The 22,846-nt window shown below is 38.9% G+C and overlaps 1 protein-coding gene across 12 annotated transcripts in view; it reads right to left on the bottom strand.

The window, feature by feature from the left end:
• Window positions 1-415: 415 nt before the first annotated feature.
• Psd3 (pleckstrin and Sec7 domain containing 3) overlaps window positions 416-22,846 on the bottom strand; it is a 517,630-nt gene continuing 495,199 nt past the window's right edge. For all 12 annotated transcript variants that reach the window (XM_004848243.4, XM_021261216.2, XM_021261217.2 and 9 more), the window contains one exon: window positions 416-9,448. In XM_004848243.4, coding sequence (XP_004848300.3) covers window positions 9,233-9,448 — 216 coding nt within the window. In that variant the 3' untranslated portion in view covers window positions 416-9,232. The remainder of the gene's footprint in view (window positions 9,449-22,846) is intronic.

Genomic DNA, 22,846 nt, shown 5'->3' with positions numbered 1-22,846 from the left:
CTCTATGGTCCCTCTGGTTCTGATATTATTAGCTATGAAACACAAGAGAATGTGACACATTACACCAAACTAGTTCTGGAGGACAGGCAACTGGGCAATGAGAGATTGTTGTTTGAGTTTCACATCTTAAACAGGGATTTTAAAGAGAAGCCAAGGGGTATTGAAAGGTTTACATCCCACAAAACTTTTATTTCTCAGATTTGTGTACCACAGCAGTTTTCTGCCAAGCACCACCTTTATTTAGGTTTAAGAGGATTTTGTTAGAGATGTCATTTTAAAAAGCCCAAATCCAGGGCTGGGGTGACAGCTCAGTGGTAGAGCACTTGTCCAGCATGTATGAGGCCCTGAGTTGAATTTCTAGCATCACAAAAACAAACAAAACCAGACCCCAAAACATAAGACATTTTCTCCAGTATTCAGAATTTTGGGTGGAATTTTATTTTTCATTTTCCAAGTCAACAGATCTTAATTTAACATTAGGTTCCATTAAGAGAACACAAAGGTACACACTAGCCACAAGAAAGCAGTGATTTGGAGGTCAGCATTTGCACTGCAGGACAATAATTAATTCCATGGTTTCCAAAGGGAAAGCAAATGATTCTTGAAATTGCCTCAAAAAGTTCATTTGTTCTTCCTCTGCTCAAAGCCTCCTTCCCCCATCAGGACAAGCCTCTGAAGTTTCTACTAGTACCTACCAACATTTTTTTTTTTTGCACACACAAATCTTCACGGAAGTCCAGGAGGTGAATCAGTGTTCACAAGTTAACTTCCTTACCTCCTCAGTCAGTTACAGTGACCAAATCTTTCACCTTGGGTATCCTGGTTGCCTTTTCATGGAGGGGGGTTAGGGTGTTGGGTTATTTATTTTTAAAGATATTGTTCTAGTTGCTTAAATAAACAAAGAAAAACATTCCCCCAAATGACTGAAATTTGTTGGATTTATTTCTTTCTAAAGTTTGTACATTTAACATATACCATATACATATTTTAAATCCTTCACTATTTTGCATGATTTCTATTACATAAAAACCATTTTAAATGTGATAATTTTTGTTGTTATGAAACAACAAAATACCCTCAACTTATAAAAACACAGGAACAGTTATATTCATTTAACATTTACATAATAGAGAAATGTACTATGTATATCACAGCTTCTATACATGTCAGGTGACTCACTTGTCTACAAGGGTTAGTTTTACTTTAATAACAGTGAAATAGGGTAATATTTATATACACTATTTTAATAAAAATAAAGCAATTGTAAAATGTAAACTTAATTTTCAAAATAGTCTTTAAACACTTTAACAATATCCACATAAATTACTGTTCCATCCAAAAGAGGACCACCATAAATGCCACGATTTTCTAGATGGCATTTCTCAAATCTGGTACATGATAATGAGGAACAGGTTTCTAGTACATAATACGGCACCACTAGCTTAGCTTACCCAAGTCTGCTGATGCTGACAGTTTGGCCACTAAAAAGGAGTAGGCTGCTAGTTTGTCACTAATTACTTTCACAATTTGCAGGGGACATATGGCACCAGGACTGCAATGGAACTGAAATGATTGGAGGAGAAAACTCTGGAGGTAAAGGAATGCTCCACACTGTCAACTGGTTTGAGCCACAGTGAATACAATCCAGTTAATAGGTTGGAAAAGTAAGTCTTGTTTTATATTAGAAGATACAAATTACCACCCTTCTGCATGTCCCAGAGTAACCAAGGCTAACAATGTGGGTTCTCCACTTGTGTAAATTTCTGTTCTAGAAATGGGCTTCTGAAACTTGAGGTAGAAGAGGGTGCAGGGAGGCATGCAGGCCTTTACCCAACAGCTCTCATCTGGCCAGAGCAGAATGGCTGAGCAAGTTAATGATTCTTGACCCTTCCCACAGAAATGAAACAATGTTCATTTCTGGAAATCTAGGTGTGAAGGCAAAGATATCATCCAACCCTGGTTAGAGCTCAAGGTACTGGTTTGTTTCTTGCAAAGGCAAAATCTGTGATCTTTGCTTCAGGCAGAGGATTTTTTCATTACCTTTATCATGTGCCACCCTGAGTGACTCAGTCACTCTCAGAGTTGGTGTCTTGCCTTCAGCCGGGTCAACCCATTGGGACAGCTGGATTCCTAAAGCATTTGAAACCCAGGATGTGCTGCTCAGTAGAAGTCCAAGTGGAGCGGAAGGCCAGGGGAGAAGCTCCATAGAGGGGACATTATCTCCCTCTGTGGTGCTCTGCTATTCAGGTTCACAACAGTGAGCCTCAAACCTGCACCATGGTCCTTCACTGAGCCTTGTGGCTGAGACTCCTAAGAGTGGTTGAACTTGGAGACCAAGGGAAAATCTTAGGTGAATCTCCAAAATTCTCTCCATTAGCCAATCTTTTCAGGAATTGAAGTTAAGGTGCTTATTTTATAACACTATTAGTGAGCGCTTAGCTCTCTACCCTGCAAAGGGAATTGCTATTTTCACTAGGTTCTCTCCTCACTGTCCTTGCTGATGGAAAAGTGCTCAAATACCCAGCATCCTTCTTCAGTGTGAGCTCTCATCAGTACAGCTCAGAAGGTCATGTGCACTTCTGTGGAAAAGTGCTTGTCCACTGCTGGTCCTTTCTTAAAGGAACGACCTGTAGAGCAAGTGGCTTGGGTACCTTGGAAAATGGTGCATGCCAGTTTTCTGGATCTTCCCCCAGGCTACCGAGGTACTGGGAGATGATGGAGAGCTGCTGCTTGTGAACTACAAGAACACCTTCAAGTTGTGGCCCACCAGGAAGGATGTGACAGGTAACCCCTGCTCCTTTTTAACAATGCAATGCATCTCAGAGTCAGACAAAAGAGCCCCAATTTCTCCTCGGTCCTTAGAAAACATCTGTGACATAGATTCTCCTCATTTGTTCATCATCTCTTTATAATACTTCGGCCCTTTGTGTCTTAAGGTCTTACATTTGTATAACTTTAAACACTGACTGTGTGCATGTGTGCAAGCAAGTGTATACAGAAGAGGGCCCAGACTCATCAACTTTCTCCCTACACCTTTAAGGGCCAGTAAACTGGTTCTGAATTTCTTAGGAGCAGAGGACTGAACACATTCACTGCTTAGCTTAAGTGGTAGGCAGCCTACTCAACCCCTCCACTTCAATTTGGTCTAATTACTCTTGTTCCTATAGCTTTAAAAAAGCATTTTAATGGCATTAAAAATCAATGTGCATATATATATATATATATATACACACACACTCTTTCTAAAGTAGATATTAATATCCATGTCAAATGGTTATTTGGCTTTACAGCCTTCATGGCTTTTTATTAAAATCCAAACATTTCGAATGACTAAGGCCCAAAATAAAACTTTTATTTTCACTACTCTTTTTCCATATGATTTCTGAATCAAAAGGCTTTTTCTTTTTTTGCAAATCACAAATAATTCTCAGAAGGAAATACTCTTGCAGAACTAGAAATACTCTTGCAGATCTTGCTGATCATCTACAGAGTCAGTCCTCTGCACGTCAAGAACAAATTAGGAAATATTATATATATTTGCAAAAATAGTTTGAGACTGTAGAGTTAATTAAAAAAACTAAGTGTAACTACCAAGACACTACTGCAGACTGGGGTTGAAGATTAGACTCCTACCCCACAATTCCAATTCTCTGAATCAGATACAAAGACATGAGGCAGTGTGTTTGAACAAAAGACACTGCACTCAACCACACACTCAAACACACTCAGTCGCTGCTTTAAATACACCAAACATGCTGGTTAATAAAATTTTAGTCTCTAGTTATCTATTTACACTCTATAATATAAGCAATCAAGTCAAACAACTAAGGCCAGTGGCTCTTCTTTGGGAAGAGGCAGGAAAAAGAGACCTAAGTATAAAAATATTAAATAAAGTTTTAACCTGGTTCCTAGAGTCCTTTTACCTGTGACCCAGTTGCTAATTTGTGCAACTGCACACCTGGAATACAGTACCCAATCTTGGGATGCCCTGATATACTTTAGCATTTGTGATATTTCTTTCAAGAGGGTAAGGATGTGGCACCAGGAGAGTGGTTTGAGCCACTGTAAAATATACATAGGTACATAAATTATATGGTGGCAACTTACTTAATGCTTCTGAAAGCTATATATTCTGGACTAATTACAACAATAAAGAATGTGCGCTGTGAGCATCACATTTTGTAATAAGCCCACAACTGTCAGTTCAACTTTATGTTTAAGTGCTCTTAATATTAAAGTTACTAAAATGGCACAGGTTGCCTTTTTTCCCCCATTTCCTTTCTGTATTTCCAAAATTATAATGAGCTAACCCCTCAGTATTGCAGACTGTACACTTCAACAGATTCACATGATTTAGTTCAAAGTCACCTTTGCCCTGGAGATTCACACCTCACAGATGGAATTTCCTAGCACAAAATTTTATTAAAAGTTAATCAAAATATCATTTGAATTTAAGTCAAATAAAACAATACCACTATATGTATTTGCAACAACTGCATTATATAATCAGTCCTAGGAGGTTTTTACTTGCTTTTCCTATCACACTGGTTATTAAAGACAAAATAACTTTGATGTACATATACCATATACTGATACACAATCTACACATTGATGCATATACATACATACAACTATAAATACCCACGAATACAAAATTGGCACGCAACAGAAAGCGCTATCTTTCACATCCAACGTTACTGTCTACGAATATTTCCAAAAGCCTACAATACAACAGATACACACATAAATTACAAAGGATGAGCCAAGAGACCTAAGGAAACCTATTGTATATACAATTAACTTGCCATATTTCTTGCTGTTGCATTCAAGTCAACAAACTGTCATGAAGATTCAAGTATTTACTGACATTCTCTGAAGACATTCTCTCTGCATGCAATGGCCCAATTACTGTCCTAAGCAGAAGGTTGCCTGGCTTGGGTTGGATACTGTAGGTATAAAAGGAGGGTGACCTTGGACTTCAGTTCTTCTTTTAAGAGGAAGAGACGGAAAAGGAATCCAAAAAGAAAAGCAGTGACAAAGTACCTCTGTATCTCTACCAATAACTGATCACAGGATTACACTGTGGTTATCTCTACAATCTTTGGATGATTTGATGGTGTAAGATGTTAAAAGACTGGTGGAGGGAGAGATCTGCTGACCTTGAAAGAGACCAGTGGCCTGGCCTGGATTAAAAGGGTAGAAAGCTTTGGAGAAAGGTAGGCCCAGAGGCTCATTTGCTCACAAAACTCACTAATCTATTTAGGCGGATACTATTAAGTTCAAAGTTGCACTATCATTCATAAAGTGGACTCTATTTTTAAAAACAAGTGTTAGGATGCCACATTGGTTTTTTGTTTTACAGTGCTAGTTTTACAACTGAAAACAAAATTCCATTGTTTAAAAAAGTAAAGGGATCATTCTCTGCTAAAATTGAGGAAAGTGGCTATGGACCTGCTAAAAACTTATGCTGAGTCCATAAGAACTAAAACTAGAGATTTGGACCTGCATACATAAGAAACTTACTGTGAACTGAGGCTGAGTGAAATAAGTGATATTACAAGGAAAAATGCCAAAGAATTCAATTTCTAAGGATAATCAACTGAACTGAAAAAGGTCTTGGCAAGAAGACAAGGGAGAAGCTGATTTCTAGAAAGTTTTCTTCCCATTGTCAATGATTAGGGGGAAAAGGGCAGAAAAGAGGCACAGTTCAGGGCAAAGCAGGGCTGTGCTTTATCTAAGAACAACTTCTTGGGCCTTTGTGGGGAGTGGGCAAAGACAGCCAAAAACTCTGTGTAACTTAGTACTTACGCAGCAAAAGTCCTCTTTCTCTGTTAGTTATGCAATTCTCCCCCAACTTTAGAAGTTCAGTGGTCTGGCCACATGGTAAAATACAAACCTAGCTGGTCTTTGAAAAGTCAGCCAGAATTTCCTCTTCCAGAATTAATTTCCTAGTATCATTTCTACATAGGAAACAGTCCTCACCTCCTGGATTAGGATGCCAGTGGGAGAAGCATCTAGGGTCTTGCAGACAGCACAAGACTGCCGTGTGAGAAAGCTCGCTTTACCCAAGAGCAATAGAAGAAGTTCCATATCCTCTAGGAATGACTGCAACCAGAGGACTCACCCACCTGTTGATTTTACTGAGATTAATTTAAAATGCACAAAAATATTGCTTGGTTTAATTAGACAATGCTAAGACTTAAGTAACTGGTTAAAGAAATCTGTATTTCAGAAATGTCTATGGTCTGGAAAGACTCTATATGCTAGTAACTCAGTTTGATTGATGACAAGTACATGATACCTCCATGCAAAAGCCAGTATGTGAAGTGGTGGCAAACCCCAAAATACACAAGGATTTTATACATGGGCCACTTCTTTGGTCAATTTGTAACAAGGTATTTTGATGAGTTATCAAGATTTCCTACACTAAAAATTAATATTGAAAGTATATGTATGAAAAAGAATGATGGTTTTCCACATGGAGAGAAATCCCAAGGTCCCTGGGCTACGAGGCAGGGATGAGGAGTGAGGTGGAAAGGGGTGTGGAGGAGTACCTTCAGAAAGGCAGGAGGAGGACAACTCCTCAGTACCGTGAATTGTACAAGGTTAAACATACCTCCGAAAGGAAACACCTTCCATTTCTTTCGACTATATACCATTGAGAAGAAATGATCACAACAGAAAAAGTGGCTGTCTATGGACCAGACCCTCAGAAGCCAGTTGAATCAGAGACTATTTCCTGCCCTAGGATAAGTCTTGGCCTGCAACACACACTGACAGCAGACATCTTTCTCCCAGAGGTGTTTTCAGCCCATCTCCTGTAGATGGACAGTATCACATGACCAGCGACTGGCAGTCTGGGATCCTGGCCCACAAAAGAACCTTAAAGTTGTTGTTAACTGCTGCTTCAAAAGTGCCCTTGTCATCTTGTCATCTGACTATCCATTAGCATGTCTGAGAGTCTCTGAAGTTAATGTTAATAAGTCCCATAACAGGACCAGTGCTATGGTGGTGCTGATGCTAACTGAGTATTTTAAGACTACTCTAAACATCAGAAATACTGCAGCAAGGTACCATTCAATATGCATTATACACGCTAAGAAAAATATACATAAACATTCTATATACATAGATACACACTGTGGGTAAACACATTCAAGCTAGTCAGGGATGTCAACTTTTCTTCAGTTACTGAAGCTCATAGGTCATGTGGTCTAAGTACCTCTCTTTCTCCTCAACTAGGATAAATATTTAGGCAGAAAACAAACACTGATAACTCTGATTTCAGGAAGAAAGACAACTTGCTTATGGAAACCTTAGATTTGATAAGAAGCTACCAAAATGACTCAGGTATATGGGCTATGTTGGTGACTAATGTGTTTCATAGTTCTGAAACATAAATTCAGACATTGCCTTTACCTACACAATAGAGGACAGAGTAAGTTTTTCAAAGGTGTAGTAAAATATCATGAAGCAAGTAACTACAACCATACAGAGGGGTTACTCTTTTCTGTACACCAACAAATATGGACACTTGAATAGGGGAAGTAAACATTAATCAATAATCATGTAACTAAATGTGAGTACATCCTAACAATATATCACTAGAAATACCATGGTTTTATAGCAGGTTTTCTTTAATCCACTTGGACCATGCTATTCATGCAGAGCAGCTGATTCTTTGGTCATAGTACCTTCAACTAAAAAACAAAGCAGAAGTAGAGGAAATGTCTATGGGAGGAAAAAGAATATTCAGAATAATTCCATTAGTTCTGAAGTTGTGTTGTTTGGGAAGATGATAGCTTTAGGGAATTCAGTTTCAAGGTTTAGAAATCTGAACCTTCTAAGTCACAGGGCACTGAACCTTCACTCCTTTTTCCTCCTCTAGAAAAGATTATTCTGTTTATCAGCCTGAATTTCAAAGGGACTGTCACAGATACAGCTTGTGACTGTATGGTGGATAGAACTATTTTGAGTACATACAAATGATTTAAAATAGACAAAGAATTTTTAGGAGCAAGTTTAACAGTGACAGAGTGAAGTGGCTATCAAAGAGACTGAGATAAAAATAAACTAAGAAATTCTGCATATGCAACCAGCAGATTCTTCCATTTTCAACCACAACCCATTCAAACTATTACTTTCAGACTTAGCCTTAAGAATCAATATCCACTGCTGAAGAACTGCAGCTGATTTTTGCTCCCTTGTATTGTCTTGGCTTAAGTAAAGAACAAAAGGAGCTCCATTTTCCACATTTTGTTAGGAAGACCCCAATATCCTAACAACCAGGAGATGACCTCATGCCTATATATACATATACGTAGCATAAAAAAGAATCTATTCCTGGGTGGAAGTGTGTCAACGATAGAGATGATTCTGGATTCCTAGTCTAGACCCCGTGGGAGTGAAGTAACAATTTCCTGCAGACTAAACACATGTCTATTGCTGTAGCTACCCCAAGAGCCGATTATTGCCACTGTCCTTCAGAAAACCAAATTAACTTGGTACCCATCTGTCCTCAGCCTTCAATGGCAAAATCACTCTACTTCCTCTTCCCCTTGCTTGGTTGGAATAGTATCCACACTTCAAGCAAGCTCCTATTCTTCCCCAAGTTCTCCAGACCTGGGTCCTCACATCCCCTCTCCCTGCTTCCAGAAGGGTCAGAACTCAACACTAAGTGCTCAGCTTCACGCAGGGCTACATCACTTTGGAACATCTTGATTCCCAGCATTGTAATTCTCACTTAAGTATGTGTGAGTATTCAACTTCACCTCCATGACTGGGCAAGATTTCACATATAAAGGTTTATGTTAACTCTGGCTAGAATTTACTAAACTACAAAGTTTGTCCAGTTAAGTGTTTCATAATGGATTAAATTATTTAACCTTAAAAAAAGAATAACGGTTGATTTGAGAATACATAAAACAACTGAGTAGAGTGCAAATAAGAGAAAACCAAAGGAGAAGGGATGCAGAATTCATCCTGAAATCATGATCCTCTAACTCCTCACAAAAAGGTGCATTAGTTATCAAATTGCAAAAAATCATCAAAGCAAAGAAATCAAGAGCAAAGACAATCTGTACAGAAACTAACAAAAATATACAATATAAAAAGTTACTAATGCACCGTTTAGTCACAGACTTTTTTTTTAAATATATTCACGGATTACCAGAAAGATCTTGAAAACCCCTATTTTGCTCCATGACCAGCACTTCCTGGCCTCAGATGGATTCTAAGTAACTTTTTGCTTAATGCTCGGTGTTTCCGGTCGGTGGTCCTTCCTCTCTGACACATTACGCTTGACCTTGGCGGTGATCGGAGAGGAATCTGGGTTCAGCGAAGGACTAGAGTGTGATTTCTTCAGACCGGCAGCCTCATTTTCATCATGACTCAGGAGCTGCTTGCCTCCTTCTTTCAGAATGCTGACATAATTTTCATAACGGGTTTTCTGGAGGCAAAGTCAGAGAAGAATGGTAGTCAGTATGCAGTTTGCAAAGGCCAATGGGCAGCACACCTTGGGTGTTGACTGCCTGCGGACCTTGAACGGTTGTGGAATGCTTGACTTCATTCCCCAAACTGACCAATTACTTGAGTACTTACTGGGCACATGAGAAGCAGCAGCTACAGGAGACTGATTTAGTGATTTAGATAAGAAGTTATCATTTTAGTTATTGTTTGCGCTATTTGGGGAAGTAATGGCAACAGGGAGTTATGGCTACCAGGTAGAACACACATCCCAAACACCCAGGCACAAGAGAGTCTAAGATGGAGTCTAAGATGTCCTCTGCTTTTCAGTGACAGGCTGGCTATTATGGCTCACATTGTCATCACTTGAGCCTCCCCCATGTGAGGCAGGGCTTGTGTGAACCTAGCTTGGGTACGGCTATTTATTCTCTTTCCTACTTCCTGTAACTCAACTGGAAGGATCCTTCCAGGGTGAGTGCATCTCCAGCCTATGAGACCACAGTCCCAAAGCTGTTCTCCATTTCCTTCCATTGCTCTTCTGTAGGGTTATCCACTTTTCGTTCTCATGCTACTATGTGTAGCAGTTACCAGGAACATTATGAAGTTTTCAGAACTTCCAATTACTTTCTGATGCTTATCATATTCAAAAGAATTTCCCTCATCATCAACTATTTATTGAATATTTACACAATTTCAAACATCTCGACTCCCTTTTGTCTCTTTTCTCTAACAGCTGAGAACACTGGAAAGACTTTTCTCTCTAGCCCTAACTAGTATTGTTTTTGACGTTGTTTCTATCCAAGTCACTTATATAGAACTCTTGTGTGTGTATGTACACAAGCATGTGCATGTGTGTATATATTTCAAATTAAAGAAAACGGTCTCCTATTCTTGATTTGATACATTTTAGTCAAAATAAGTCTTTCACCATGCTGCCTCCACACATGAAAAATTTATAGAAGGCCTACAGTGTTTTATTCCTAAACAAAAGAACTTGTCAATTATGAAGTGTCTAAAGCAAGCAGGCAAATTCTATTAAGACTATACATCCTTTAAGGATTTTTCTAGTCAGTTTTAGGTTAGTAACTGTAAAATGCTACCTTTCTCAAAAGTGGGAAAGCTGCTAGCCATTACATTTGTTCTGGGTTTGATCATTATCCAGGTAAGGGTGCTGAGCTCAGGATGATACTGAGTGCTTACACGCTAACTTTAGGTTATTCATTCCAATCCTATACAACTTGTAACGTTACTGTTCCTGTTTTAGGTAAGGAAACACAGGCAGAGAAGTTCACAGTAGGATGAATCTAGAAATGGAACTTTGATTTGAACCCAATGTCGCTCCAGAACCCATGCTCCTCAAGCTACATTTCCTTTCTGGATATGAAAGTATAGACACACAAATCAAAGTACATTTTAAGTGTCCTCTGACAGACACTGGTGATAGGCCAATCAGAAGCCATGCTGAACTACTTTTTCTCTTTTATCCCTCCCACCACAAAGGTCGGTCTTGGATGTTGTAACCAAGGAGATGTAAGGAGAAGTTTGGGATTGGGGTTCTTCCTTCTGGGGGCATTGGTTTCCAAGAAGAGGGACAGCCCCTAGAAGAGAAGGCACTAGTGCTAGCCCCTTATTCTTATTTCTTCTTTCACATGACCATGTCTCCCAAAAGCTACCACCCTGTGATTTGGGGCAAGAGGCATGAAAACAAAAGTGCAACATGCCAGGTCTGAGAGAAAATGGAAAGACAAAAAACACACAAAGAAAAAAACCTGAGTTCTTGATTCAATGAGCTAGGTCCAACCTTGACTCTCTACTACCTCTGGATGCATAGGCATGAATCAAATATCCTTAAGTGTTAAGCCAGTGTTCATCAGATAGTGTTACTTGTGGCTGAAAGCATTACAAATTGATCTATGTTCCAATAAACATGTACGCTTCATAAAGAAATAATAAAGTAAAATAAAGAATTATAGGATAGGGATTATCTCAGAAGGCCACAGGAGAACTTACTAAGGACTTCTGCTAATAGACAATGCCACCAGTCTTGCACTTTGGCATCATGTAATTAGAAGATTGAATAAGATATAACTGAAGAACACACTGGTTCTCAGGTTCTATTTATTCCAAGAATTTATTACTTAATCTGTCTCCACACTGCCTTGGTAGCAAGATTAAAATGCAGGAAAAAACTACTCTCAATAAGAACAAGATTTAGTAAAATGATCTATATGCAGTTTAAAATTAGATTCAGAAGCCAGTGTAGGGTAGAGTATTGCATGCAACTGAAGAGTTTACACAATGAAAAGAGCTTGAAGGAGTTTTCTGAGGTGACGTGCAAAGAGACAAAGGAGAGAAGGTGATAGGGCCAGTTTTCTACCACTTTTTGAAGAAACTGATACTACTGAGAGCAATCACTTGAAAAATACATGAAGGAAAACCATCTCATCCACACATTCTACAGCTCTAGCTGCAAGGCTCTTGTCTCAAATAAATTACATCAGTTTTTCAGCCAACATATAAAGGGCATAGGTGTGGCTGTGTATGAGTCACGAGGTCAGAGGAAAAGGCAAAGCAGAGAAAGGGTAAAGGGGGAGGGCAGAAAACAAAGACTGCTCTGTTGTTGTTAAGAGAAATGAAGAGGAAGAAACTTTTGTGATAAGTTTCCAAATGGCTGTGTTCCTTTTCTGATTAAAAAAATAAATGAAAAAAAAGCTTAAGGGAGAGAAGCTATAAACCCCAGTAATATAGCTTTCATTTTGTTTCTATTCTGAGACTTTTACTCAATCTACATCAAACATGCAACTTCAAAATATTTTAGGAAAAGGTAGTTTCAATCTCAGAACCACGCAGCAAGCATTGGCTTCAGTCATGTCATTGCAGGATTACAGGCTCACCCAAACACGTAAATCCTTCTGAAGATGCTCTGAACTAGACAAAACTGCCTTGAATGAAGAAAAACACCTCTCTGTGAAGGCAAGAAGAGGAATGGGAATAAATAATGAATTTAAATGTCCTTTTTTCATCAGTTTCTCATTGTATTCTCTTTTGGGGGAGTAGGAAGGTCATACTTCATTATAACTCATCTTTGGTAGGGTTATTTTCTTTCTTCATTTCATAGAAGAGATTATTCTCATCTTTTTTCCCCCAAGAACAATTGTGAAATTTAAGGTTTCAGGTAAAGCTGGAGTGTGAGGAAAAGCAAAGTAGCCAAGAGGAGTGTCTGTAAATAACTCTATAAATTACTTTATTCTTTATTGACACATAGTACTTGTGGATATTTAGGTGGTACAGTGTGATATTTAAATATGCACACACAATATGCAATGATTAGATCACGATCAATCATCCTGATTTATCACCTATCACCTTAGACATTGATCACTTCTTTGTGTTGGGAACATTCAAAACCCCTTCTACTATTTTCAAATATTCCATTAGCTTTTGTCAACCATAGTTATCGTACACACTGTGCTATAAAACATTATGAGTTATTCCTCCTATCCACCTATATTCCTGTACCTGTTAACTATCCTCTCTCTGGTTTCCTCCCCCAACCCCTTCTCAGGCTCTGCTAACTACTGCTTCACTGTGTACTTCTCTGAGATCAACATTTTAGCATTCACATGTAAGAGAACATGTAGTATTTGTCTTTCAATGCCTGGCTTATTTCACTTACTTTCCTCCTGTACTATTCATGTTGCTGCAAATGACAGAAATTCATTCTTGTTTATTGGTAAGTTTCCCTTTTCTTTATCCACGCATCCATGTGTGGACCCTTGGGTTGATTCTGGACCTGGGCTATTGTGAATAGTGCTATAATAAACATGCAAATGCAGATGTCTCTCTGACATACTGATTTCAGTTTCTTTGGATACATACCCAGTAGGGACTGCTGGATCATATGGTAGTTCTATTTCTAGGTTTTTTGAGGAAACTCCATAAAATTTGCCACAATGACTATCCTGATTTACATTCTCACCAATGGTGTATGAGTTCTCCTTTCTCTGCTTCTTCACTAGCATTTTTTACTTTTGGTCTTTTTGAAAAGAGTCATTCTAACTGGGGTGAGATATCTCATTGTTTCTGGATTTTATTTCCCTGATGATTACTGATACTGAGCATTTTCTTTTCCCTTTTCATCATTTGTATATTCTCTTTTGAGGAAGGTCCATTCAGGTCATTTATCCCCGATAGGTTTTCCTTACCCCTAGTCCCTTGACCTAACCTCCAAACCCAACTCCTACTGCCATTTGCCCATTTTTTCTGACTGGCTTTCTCTTTCTCTTCTCCTCCTTCTCCTTTTCCTTCTTTCTTCTTCCTCATCTTCTTATACCTCTTCCTCCTCTCTCCTCCAGCTTCTTACTCCTCCTCTTCCTTCTTCCTCTCTCTCACACACACAGTTGAATTTGCAAACATTTTCTCTCATTAAGTAAGCTGTCTTTTCACTCTGTTGTTTGTTTTGTTTGCTAATCTTATTTGTCAATTTTTGATTTTGTTACCTGTGCTTTTGGGTTCATATAAAAAAAACTTTATCCACAGAAATACGCTTATGTTTTCCCCACATTTTTTGCAAGTCCCCTTTCCTTTGTTTCTTTGTGTTTGTTTGTTTGTTTGAGACAGGGTCTCACTATGTAGTTCAGGCCAACCTTAAACTGACTGCATAGCTGAGTCAGGCCTTGAGCTCATGACAGTCCTCCTGCTTCAGCCTCCTGAATGCTGGGGTTAAAGATGTACACACCACCATGCTCGGCTGCAAAGATCATTTTGAAAGGTCTGATGTACCAGAGACTAAAAAATTTGATGAGAATTGTTCAGTCAATAAATGAAATTGAGGCAGACAATGCTCCTTCCCTAACAGCCTCTTCTTTCCTGCTAGCTGAGCTGTGATTTTTTTCTTTTCTCCTTTTAAATTAAGGATGACAATGTGCCTAGCTCTGAGAAGAAACATGGTTTAAATCACATGTGAGAACGCTTGCGCCTCTGTCTCTCTTGCAGCCATGAAGCTTGGCTTTGGTCACCAACAGGTCAAGTAGAAATCTACTATGGCACTTTACTAAAAACAGCTTTTGCTATTTTGTTAGCAAGCAGTAAATAAACTGTGTGGAGCTGTGTTAGTCATTTTGAGACCATGAAGTAAGCATAAAAATAAAAAAAGCCACTGAAAGCCAGTGCTTTCCCATGAAAATAGATAAAAAAATTTATAAAAAAAAAACTGTACATCCTTGACAGCAACATTTACCAGCCAGTAACCATCTACTTGCATTTTTATTAAATGAGATGCAAGTATGTTTATACTGTTTAAAACTTGGTCAAGTTTTCCATTATTTTCATCCCAAAGCTTTCTTAACTAGTAAAACAGTCAATATTAAGTTGGTCTCAATCCAAAACCACTTCTGTTAGGGATTTTTCTGAATATTCAACAAAGTAGTGATGAATGTTACTTCACCACTGGCTACATTATATTATACAATCAATATTAACGACTTTTATGATTTCCATGGATAATTTTATATCATTTACTTCATCTCTGTGGCTGGACCACAATTCTTTTGGCCCTTACAGGGAATCTAAGAGTTTGTAAGAGGTTCTAAGAGTTATCCAAAGTTTTATGCCACTTGAAGGTTCCAGTTAGTGATTAGTATTCTGGCACAAAGGGTACAAACTAGAGATAACTTTAAAATCATGAAGAAGGAAGTCAGATAATTAAATTTTGACTCTTTGCTTTCTGTCATAGTCTATATTCATTTGATCAGCAAGTCCTTTTCTGATATCTTTAAAATGCATTCAGAATCACATGATTTCTCACTGCCTCTATCTCTTCCATTTGAGACCAAGCACTGTCATTTTATGCCTGGATGATGACAGCAGCTGCCCAGCTGGTCTCTTTGCTCTCCTCATTGCCCTCCAAGTATGCCCTTTTCAAAAGACAGTGATCTGTTCAAATCCAAGATCAAAGTTTGTCAGCCTTGCTTAAAGCACTCATTCAGTTTGTCATCCTTGATACGGCCTAGACCACTCTAATGTTAGCCAAGTGCCTTGCACTGTGCCCCACATCTGCAGTCCAATCACTCAGTGCTGATCTTGGGCTTGCTGTGCACTAGCACCTCTGCTTCCTGGCTGAAGGTGAATGTGGTGAATACATTCCTCCTCTAGGCCTTGGTCTCTTGCTAGTCTCTTTGTCAAAATAGTTTTCCATCTATCCTTCACCTCTTTGAGACTTCACTCAAATGACACTTTTATATCAATGCTTTGCAAATCTAAAACTGCAACACCTACTGTTACAGTTTGTATCTAGATGTACCCCCAAAGCCTGACGATCTCACAGGTGGGGCTTTTCAGAGCTGACTGGATCTAGGATGTGTAATACTAGATTAAGGGTATGTTGAACTAAATGAGTCCGCTGATTGGTTTAGCATAGTTCTGGGTGTGAATAATGGGAAGGCCCACCCTGGGTGTGGGTGGCACCACCAAAAAGGCTTGTAGCATAGATGGAATAAAAGGGAAAGGCAGGTTTGCTGCTGCTGCTTGCTGCTTCACTGCTTCCTGCCTGGGCTACCATGGACTATTTCTCCTCTGCCATGTCCCTCTACCATGCCACCCCCATTTTTGAGCCAGCTGACTATAGACTGAAACCTCCACAAACATTGAGCTGAAATATTTTCTCCTTTAATTTCTGCATGTTGAGTATTGTGTCTCAGCAATGAAAACAGTAACTAAGACATGCACTTTTTGGTTTTCGGAGGCAAGGTCTCCCTCTGTAGTTCAGTCTGGCTCTGAACTCACTATGTAGCCCAGGCTGGCCTCGAACTCGTGGTGATCCTCCTGCCTCAGGCTCTTGAGTGCTAGGATTACTGGTGTGTGCCACCACACCTGGCTAAGACATGTGCTTTTATCCTGTCCATGTTTATTCTCTCCTTTGCACTTTTCCTCATCTCTAACAGTCTTATATTTTACTTTCTTTTAAAACCTTATTTCCTCCTTGCCCACTAGATGCTATCCCGTAAAGGTAAAGAGTGCTTTTGACTGCAAATAGCACATACCAAATAAACATTTGTTGACTGTGAATGGAAAGAAGGCACAGCTATAAGAAAATAAATTCTCATATATCTACTAGAAAATATATTTTGAACATGTGTTCTATGCTTAGAATATGGTAAATTCTAGAAAAATAAAAACAGGGATGTAGATGTTAACAGCAGATCCCTGATGGGGATTCACCATTTTTTTCAGTGTTCCACTACTCTCACATTTTTCATAAAAACACTAAGGTCCAACTCTTGTCCCTTTTTTCTCATATACTTGACCTTGGCAGTCTAGTCACCACGTATGGCAAATCCTGCACAGTGCTCTGAGTGCAGGCTGCTTTTGCAGAGACAGAAGAGTGATTTGTACCATATTTCTGAGGTTCATAAAACACAGACTTATTTTCTCAGTATCTTTTATAGAGCAGTAAATGAAGAAGAGATTTTATTACCCATTTTGAGTTAAAAATGAAGTGAGAAATTGGACCATTATACATGGATTCTCATGTGATTCCTTGTTTGGATAGTTACTAGATCTAATTCTGATATGAAGATTCTCTATTTTCCAATGTATAACAACGAAGATATATATAAAAAAGACAAAGATTTGTCAGGGTTATTTATATCTAGATTCTACCTGCCTCATCATTTCCATGTGTATTTACATGTAATGTATCATGATCACATTTACCATTGGACATGCTCTTCAATACTAAGGTAAGTTTCTTATTAAGCTCCCCTGGTCAGAGAATATTAGTCTTATCAACATTAATACTGGAGGGAATCTGGTGTTGGCACTAAACAAATCATAATACTTAAGTATTATACTTTACTTTGACAATTTTTATAACCAGATGGTATAGAAAAGAGAAGATAAACAACAAAAAAATTAAGAAGAATACATATTCCCTATCAGGGGATATTAAAAATGAGATAGGATGTTTAAAAATGAGTCACAAAAAGCACTGTGGCAGTGAAAAAATATTCTTGTAAGACAGCCTATTCTTGACAATGTCACTGACTAATAAGTGTGGCTTTAATTCATTCTCATAAGTTGTTACTCAGTCTTCATTATGTAGTCCCTTTCAGGGATGGGTTTTTCATTTAAAAGGCCAAGAAGAGTTTGAAGGTAAAAAAAAGTTGCCTCAGGGACAGTTGGTTATGTTATTAAAGATTTTGTCTTAAGTCTCTGGAAATTCATTCTCAGATCAATTCTAAATAATTCCAGAGCTGCAGGCTTACCTTCCTCCTCAGGACCACTCCAACAGTGTATGTAAATAGATTTCTACCAATCTAAGTGCATGATGCAATTCCACTATCAGAAAAGCAACTCAGGGTGGGATTTTTTAAAAAACCAAATCCAAGAGCAGCAGCTACTCTGCCAATAAACATCTGAGGTCTGTTTTCTTGAACATGGCTCAGTCAGCAATCTCTCTGTGAATTTTTTCCTTAAAATTACCTATTTCCACACAGCCTTCTGTAAACTACGAAAAGCCAAGGGCAAGTCAAACTCTTAATGAGTTTGTCTTCTTTTTCTACTAAAATACTTTAATCAGTTTGTAAACTCCTTACTACATTTCATTTTTGCTATGAATTATTAAGGGATCTGCAATTACCTATAAAAATCTGCCTCAAATACATAGAAACAGATCTCTTTTCACCAGCAGCCAATGCTTACCAAGGACGGATGATAAAAAAACATGTATCTAAGGCTATCTATGCTGTCATTTGGGTTTAATGTTAATGGCTCTCTGAAAAAAATCACCACTATTGATATTCTTTGAAAGGAAATTTAATCACAACCCGACATATACACTTACACGCATCTAATTGAATAGTTTCTTTTCCCCTGAGCCCTGCATGCCATTTTATATTTCATTTAATAGAACAGTATCCCCATTTGACCTCTGATAAAGGAAAAATGATAGTAAATAAAATTGTACTGCAATTTTAACTTACTACCACATTTGCATTCAGACCTCACAGCTTCAGGAATCAAATCCTGAATACATTTCCTCCTGACATTTTGTTTTCTCATGCAGGAGAGGTAAAAGGCCATCTGAAGATAAAATGAGCAGAAAACCAATAACATCATGTACATAGCAAAGCACTCCCTACACTTGGAAAGAAAGAAATAAACCAAAAAATCAAAACAAACAGAACAAGGAGCTACTAAAGTAACTGTTTATTCAAGTGAAGACCGTTCATCTCCATTCTGTAATGGTGGCAGAACTGAGTTGCAGATATGGCTCTTCCACCTCTGCCTACTATCTTAAGAAAGTAGCAATATGCAAAATAGTTCTTATATGAAACCATACTGGGACTTCACATTTCAAAAAGAAGAATTTGAGAGTTTTTTTCCCCCTATGCCATTCCCACATTAGGCTTCAGAATGCAGTAGTAACCCACTGCCTAAAGATAGCAAATACCACACATTTTCAGTGTGTATAGTTTGTATTCATGGCCTTCTGGAAAAACCTAAGGAAGTGTGAATTCTGGTCTGTTCATTCAGTCTCTCTTTTTGCTCGATTGCTCTCTAAATAAACTTGGTGACTTTAATTTCTAATAGAAATTTGAAAATAGAAAATCTTACTTTTATATAATACACAGAAGAGGTCAAAAACCCTGCACTAATATAGACAAAAGGTACTGTTTGAAGAAAGTGTTTTGAAAGCTTAACCTCCATTTAACTGCCCCTGCCTTGCCCTCATGATGCTCCTATGGAATCTGTTCAGTGGGAGAAATTAAGATCAGAGGGCGAGCAGACTTGAGGCATCCCCCACATCTCCAGCCAAGAGGACAGAGAGACCAGGCTTCAGTCCCATCCACCTCAGAGAGACTCTGACACCCTGCACAGATGAACATCCCTTTCTCAACATACAGTGAATCCCTCCACCAGGCCAGGTCTCACCATGTCCTCTAGCTTATGTGCTATGGTTTTCATTAAAGGGGAACAATCTAATTTTGCAGACAGCTACCAGGACTATGTGTAAAATTCTGGAACATCTTTGTCCTTGTCCTCCCTCTATCTGTAATAACTGCTTTATGTATATTAAGTTACCTAAATCTATTCAGATATGATATGTTGCTCTCCTGCTTCGGCCAGTCTAAATTCTTGATCACCAATTGATGTCATTGCCCTTCCCTCTTGTTTTGCCTTTAAAACTTGTCTGCAATCTTTAAGAACCTACAGTGCATACTGAAGACTTTTTGAATTGGTGATTTTCTAGTTGTAACTCCAGGCAGCCCAAATAAATGTTGTTTTTTAATCATTTCGTGTGTCAATTTCTCTTATGAGTTGACAAGCCTGTCTGCCTACTCCACCCTGCTTTATTACTTCTCAGAATTCCCCTGCCTTGCACACCCTCAGAGAGGAAGGAGAGCTGAAAGGTCATCCGTGGTCCCTCTCCACCTCCTGGGCCTGCTACTACCCTCACAGGGCTCAGCGGGCTACCAGGACCAGGAGTGGGGAGCAGGCTCCTTTGTTCTAAAACATCCTTCCCGTGGAGGAGGAGAGCACTTGTGTTGGTAAGGACAGTATCAACTCCTGCTGTAGAATTAGGTTTTTTTTGGTACCGGGGATCGAACTTGGGTCCTTGTGCTTGCGAGGCAAGCGGCGGAACCACTGAGCTAAATCCCCGGCCCTGTAGAATTAGTTTTTAAGACACTACTACGACTTTAATTCTTTACAAATATTTTTCTCTAGCTGTCAAAATACTTTCTTTAGACTGTATAATACTCGGTTTTCCATCTCTTTTTAAAATTAGACTCAAGATTCTTAATTTTAAAGCACACTAATCTTACTTAGAAAACACCACACATTTTGTTTTCTAGGTGGACAATTTAAGAAATGATCTGTACCATTCCAACCCACAAAAGGGACAATTCTATTTCTTCAGAGGTCCCAGCCCAGCTTGGTCTTTTGTGAAGGTTTTGACAATAACAGAGTAAAGTTAACTAAAAATAAAAATTCACCTGATTAAATTAATGAGGTAAAAGACTTTGCTGTTGAGAAAAACAGAAAGTTGTTTTCTGAACTATAGAGTATAAAATTAAACTTCTACTTGTCCAAGTAATTTGAGCTAGAGAAATACTGCTATTCTCACTAAATTTCTGTATCTGATTTTTATCTTCTAAAACCAAATCATAGCTTATTATGGCAACATTTTTACACATATCATGCTCTTAATCTTTTGTTTTAGATTTTGCTTATGCCTCTGTCTGTGCTGGAATCAGCTAGAATACAAGGTATTCTTCAGAAGCATGTTGCTAGTGCCCTTCACCGTGGCTGGTCACAGATTAACAGTTCCAACTGGGCCACTGCTAGTTATAAAGGGACAGGGTGCATCTTTCCAAGAAACCTTTAAGTATGACTTAAAGAGGCTTTAAAGAAACTGTAAACCCCATGGACCTCTCAAGACAATTCATCCCTATGATTTACTTACTCCTTTGGAATTTGAAGCATGCTATGATGTGAATGTGGGTTATCTCCCTGAAACTCACATTAAAATTAAATTCCAACATTCATTTAAGATCTCAAAAGATGGGCAGAATGGGACCTTTAAGAGGTGATTAGGGTTAATCCATTCATGCAATTAATGAGTTAACGTGAGTTAGTGCAGTATCCTAAGAGTAGGCCTACCATAAAAGGCCAGCTTGGCTCATCTCTCTACACTCCCTGTCTGTGGCTACATGACCTCCTGCTTTGACTCAGAAGCTGGCTGAGATGAAGCCCTTCAACTTTAGACCAGAGCCACAGGCCACAATAAACCTCCTGTCTTTATAACTTGCCCAGACTGTTATTGTGTTATTGGCAACAGAAAATTAAGACAAGGCAGGTTTGGATCTTCTGAATTCCCAACCCAAATGACCTTTTAAGTGGGAAGTACAATAAGCAACTATCTTACCCATTCTGTGTCCAGTGTTGAACCTGTCTTGGTAAAATACCTTCTAACCCTTGGCATCAGCACACTGAGCAATCAGACCACAACTGAGCCACTTGCTGCCTTCAGGTCAAAGGTTCCACATGGACAGAGCAGAACGAGTAGATAGGGTTTGTTTCTAGGAATCTGTAAGTTGGCAGGAGTTACTTGGAAGCAAGATGTTTTGAAGAGGATGCAATACTGACAGCTGGGAGAGATGGTGAACTAGAAGATAGGGAATAGGGCTCTGGAGGGAAATGGGAAAATCAGTCAAGATGCTTCTTACTTATTTCAAAATTTTGCCCAAAGCTAAATTTGCTCGTGGAAGAAGCATATTGTGAGTACCCTGCACATTCTTTAGCACGTGTGAGCCTTGCTGCAATGGGGATAACAAGCAGGCACGAAGGTGATGCTCCTGCACAAAGTGTATGAAAGGAGTAGGACCAATTCTTAGTCTTCCAATGAATCCTGGCTTCAGAATTCTTATAGCAAACATCTCTTTGCTTGCTTATGATTTTCTTTCTAACACTTCCAGACAAATCTTTCCAAAAAACACCTTAACTTTTAACGATAAATTTATGGAGTAATTCTGGAACAGACACACATTATCACAAACAATGTCAATGGTCTACTAAAAAACAAAACCCCGTAGATTCTTCTAGAGAATAGTAGGAAGAAACTTAATGTAGAAGACAAAGACAAAGCACTCTGGGTAAAGTGGGAAAACCCAAAAAAGAACAAATCCCTTTCATTTTATTGCAGAGCTAGCCTAGGCAAGAATTCAGTGCCAACAGCACACTTAACAAAGGAGAAAAAGTCAGTCATCCAAAAGTGTAATGGTACAGGAAGGTTCTTGTCCAAGGTTTCTGGACAAGAATTTCCTGTTGTAGGAAAGAAAATGTTTGTGCTTTGCTCCTATGTCACCAGACATTGATATGAGAAAGCACATTCTAGGATGGGCCACAGCAGACTTCACTTAAGTCAGGGAGGCCTCCTCTGGTTTTACAAGAAGAATTGATACAGAATTAATGACTGGTAACTCAGAATGGACACCATTCATAAACCATGATAAAGCCTTATAGGTACATAACAGCACCATACTAATTCCATCTCTCTCTTTTTTTTTTCTTTTGAGAGAGGGTCTTGTTATGTAGTTCAGGCTGGCCTTGAACTCACTATGTAGCCCAGGTTGGCCTTGAACTTGCAGCAATCCTCCTGCCTCAGCCTCCTGAGTGGAAAGACTATAGGCATGCACCACCATGCCCAGCTCCCGCTATCGGGAATTGAACTTAGGACTTTGCGCTTGTCAGGCAGGCGAGGCCTCCCTGAGCTACATCCCTGGCCCACGAGCTCCATTTCTTAAAGTGCATAACTTGTGACCAGGCATGTTATGGGCTGCCCTACCCCTGACTGGCTCTTATGCAGATTTCATGGCCT

Source organism: Heterocephalus glaber, unplaced genomic scaffold (genome assembly GCF_053883595.1).
Source record: "Heterocephalus glaber isolate CG9 unplaced genomic scaffold, H.glaber_assembly_v1.0 deba00001460, whole genome shotgun sequence".
Classification (NCBI taxonomy): domain Eukaryota; kingdom Metazoa; phylum Chordata; class Mammalia; order Rodentia; family Bathyergidae; genus Heterocephalus; species Heterocephalus glaber.
This window is presented reverse-complemented; position numbering and strand designations above follow the sequence as displayed.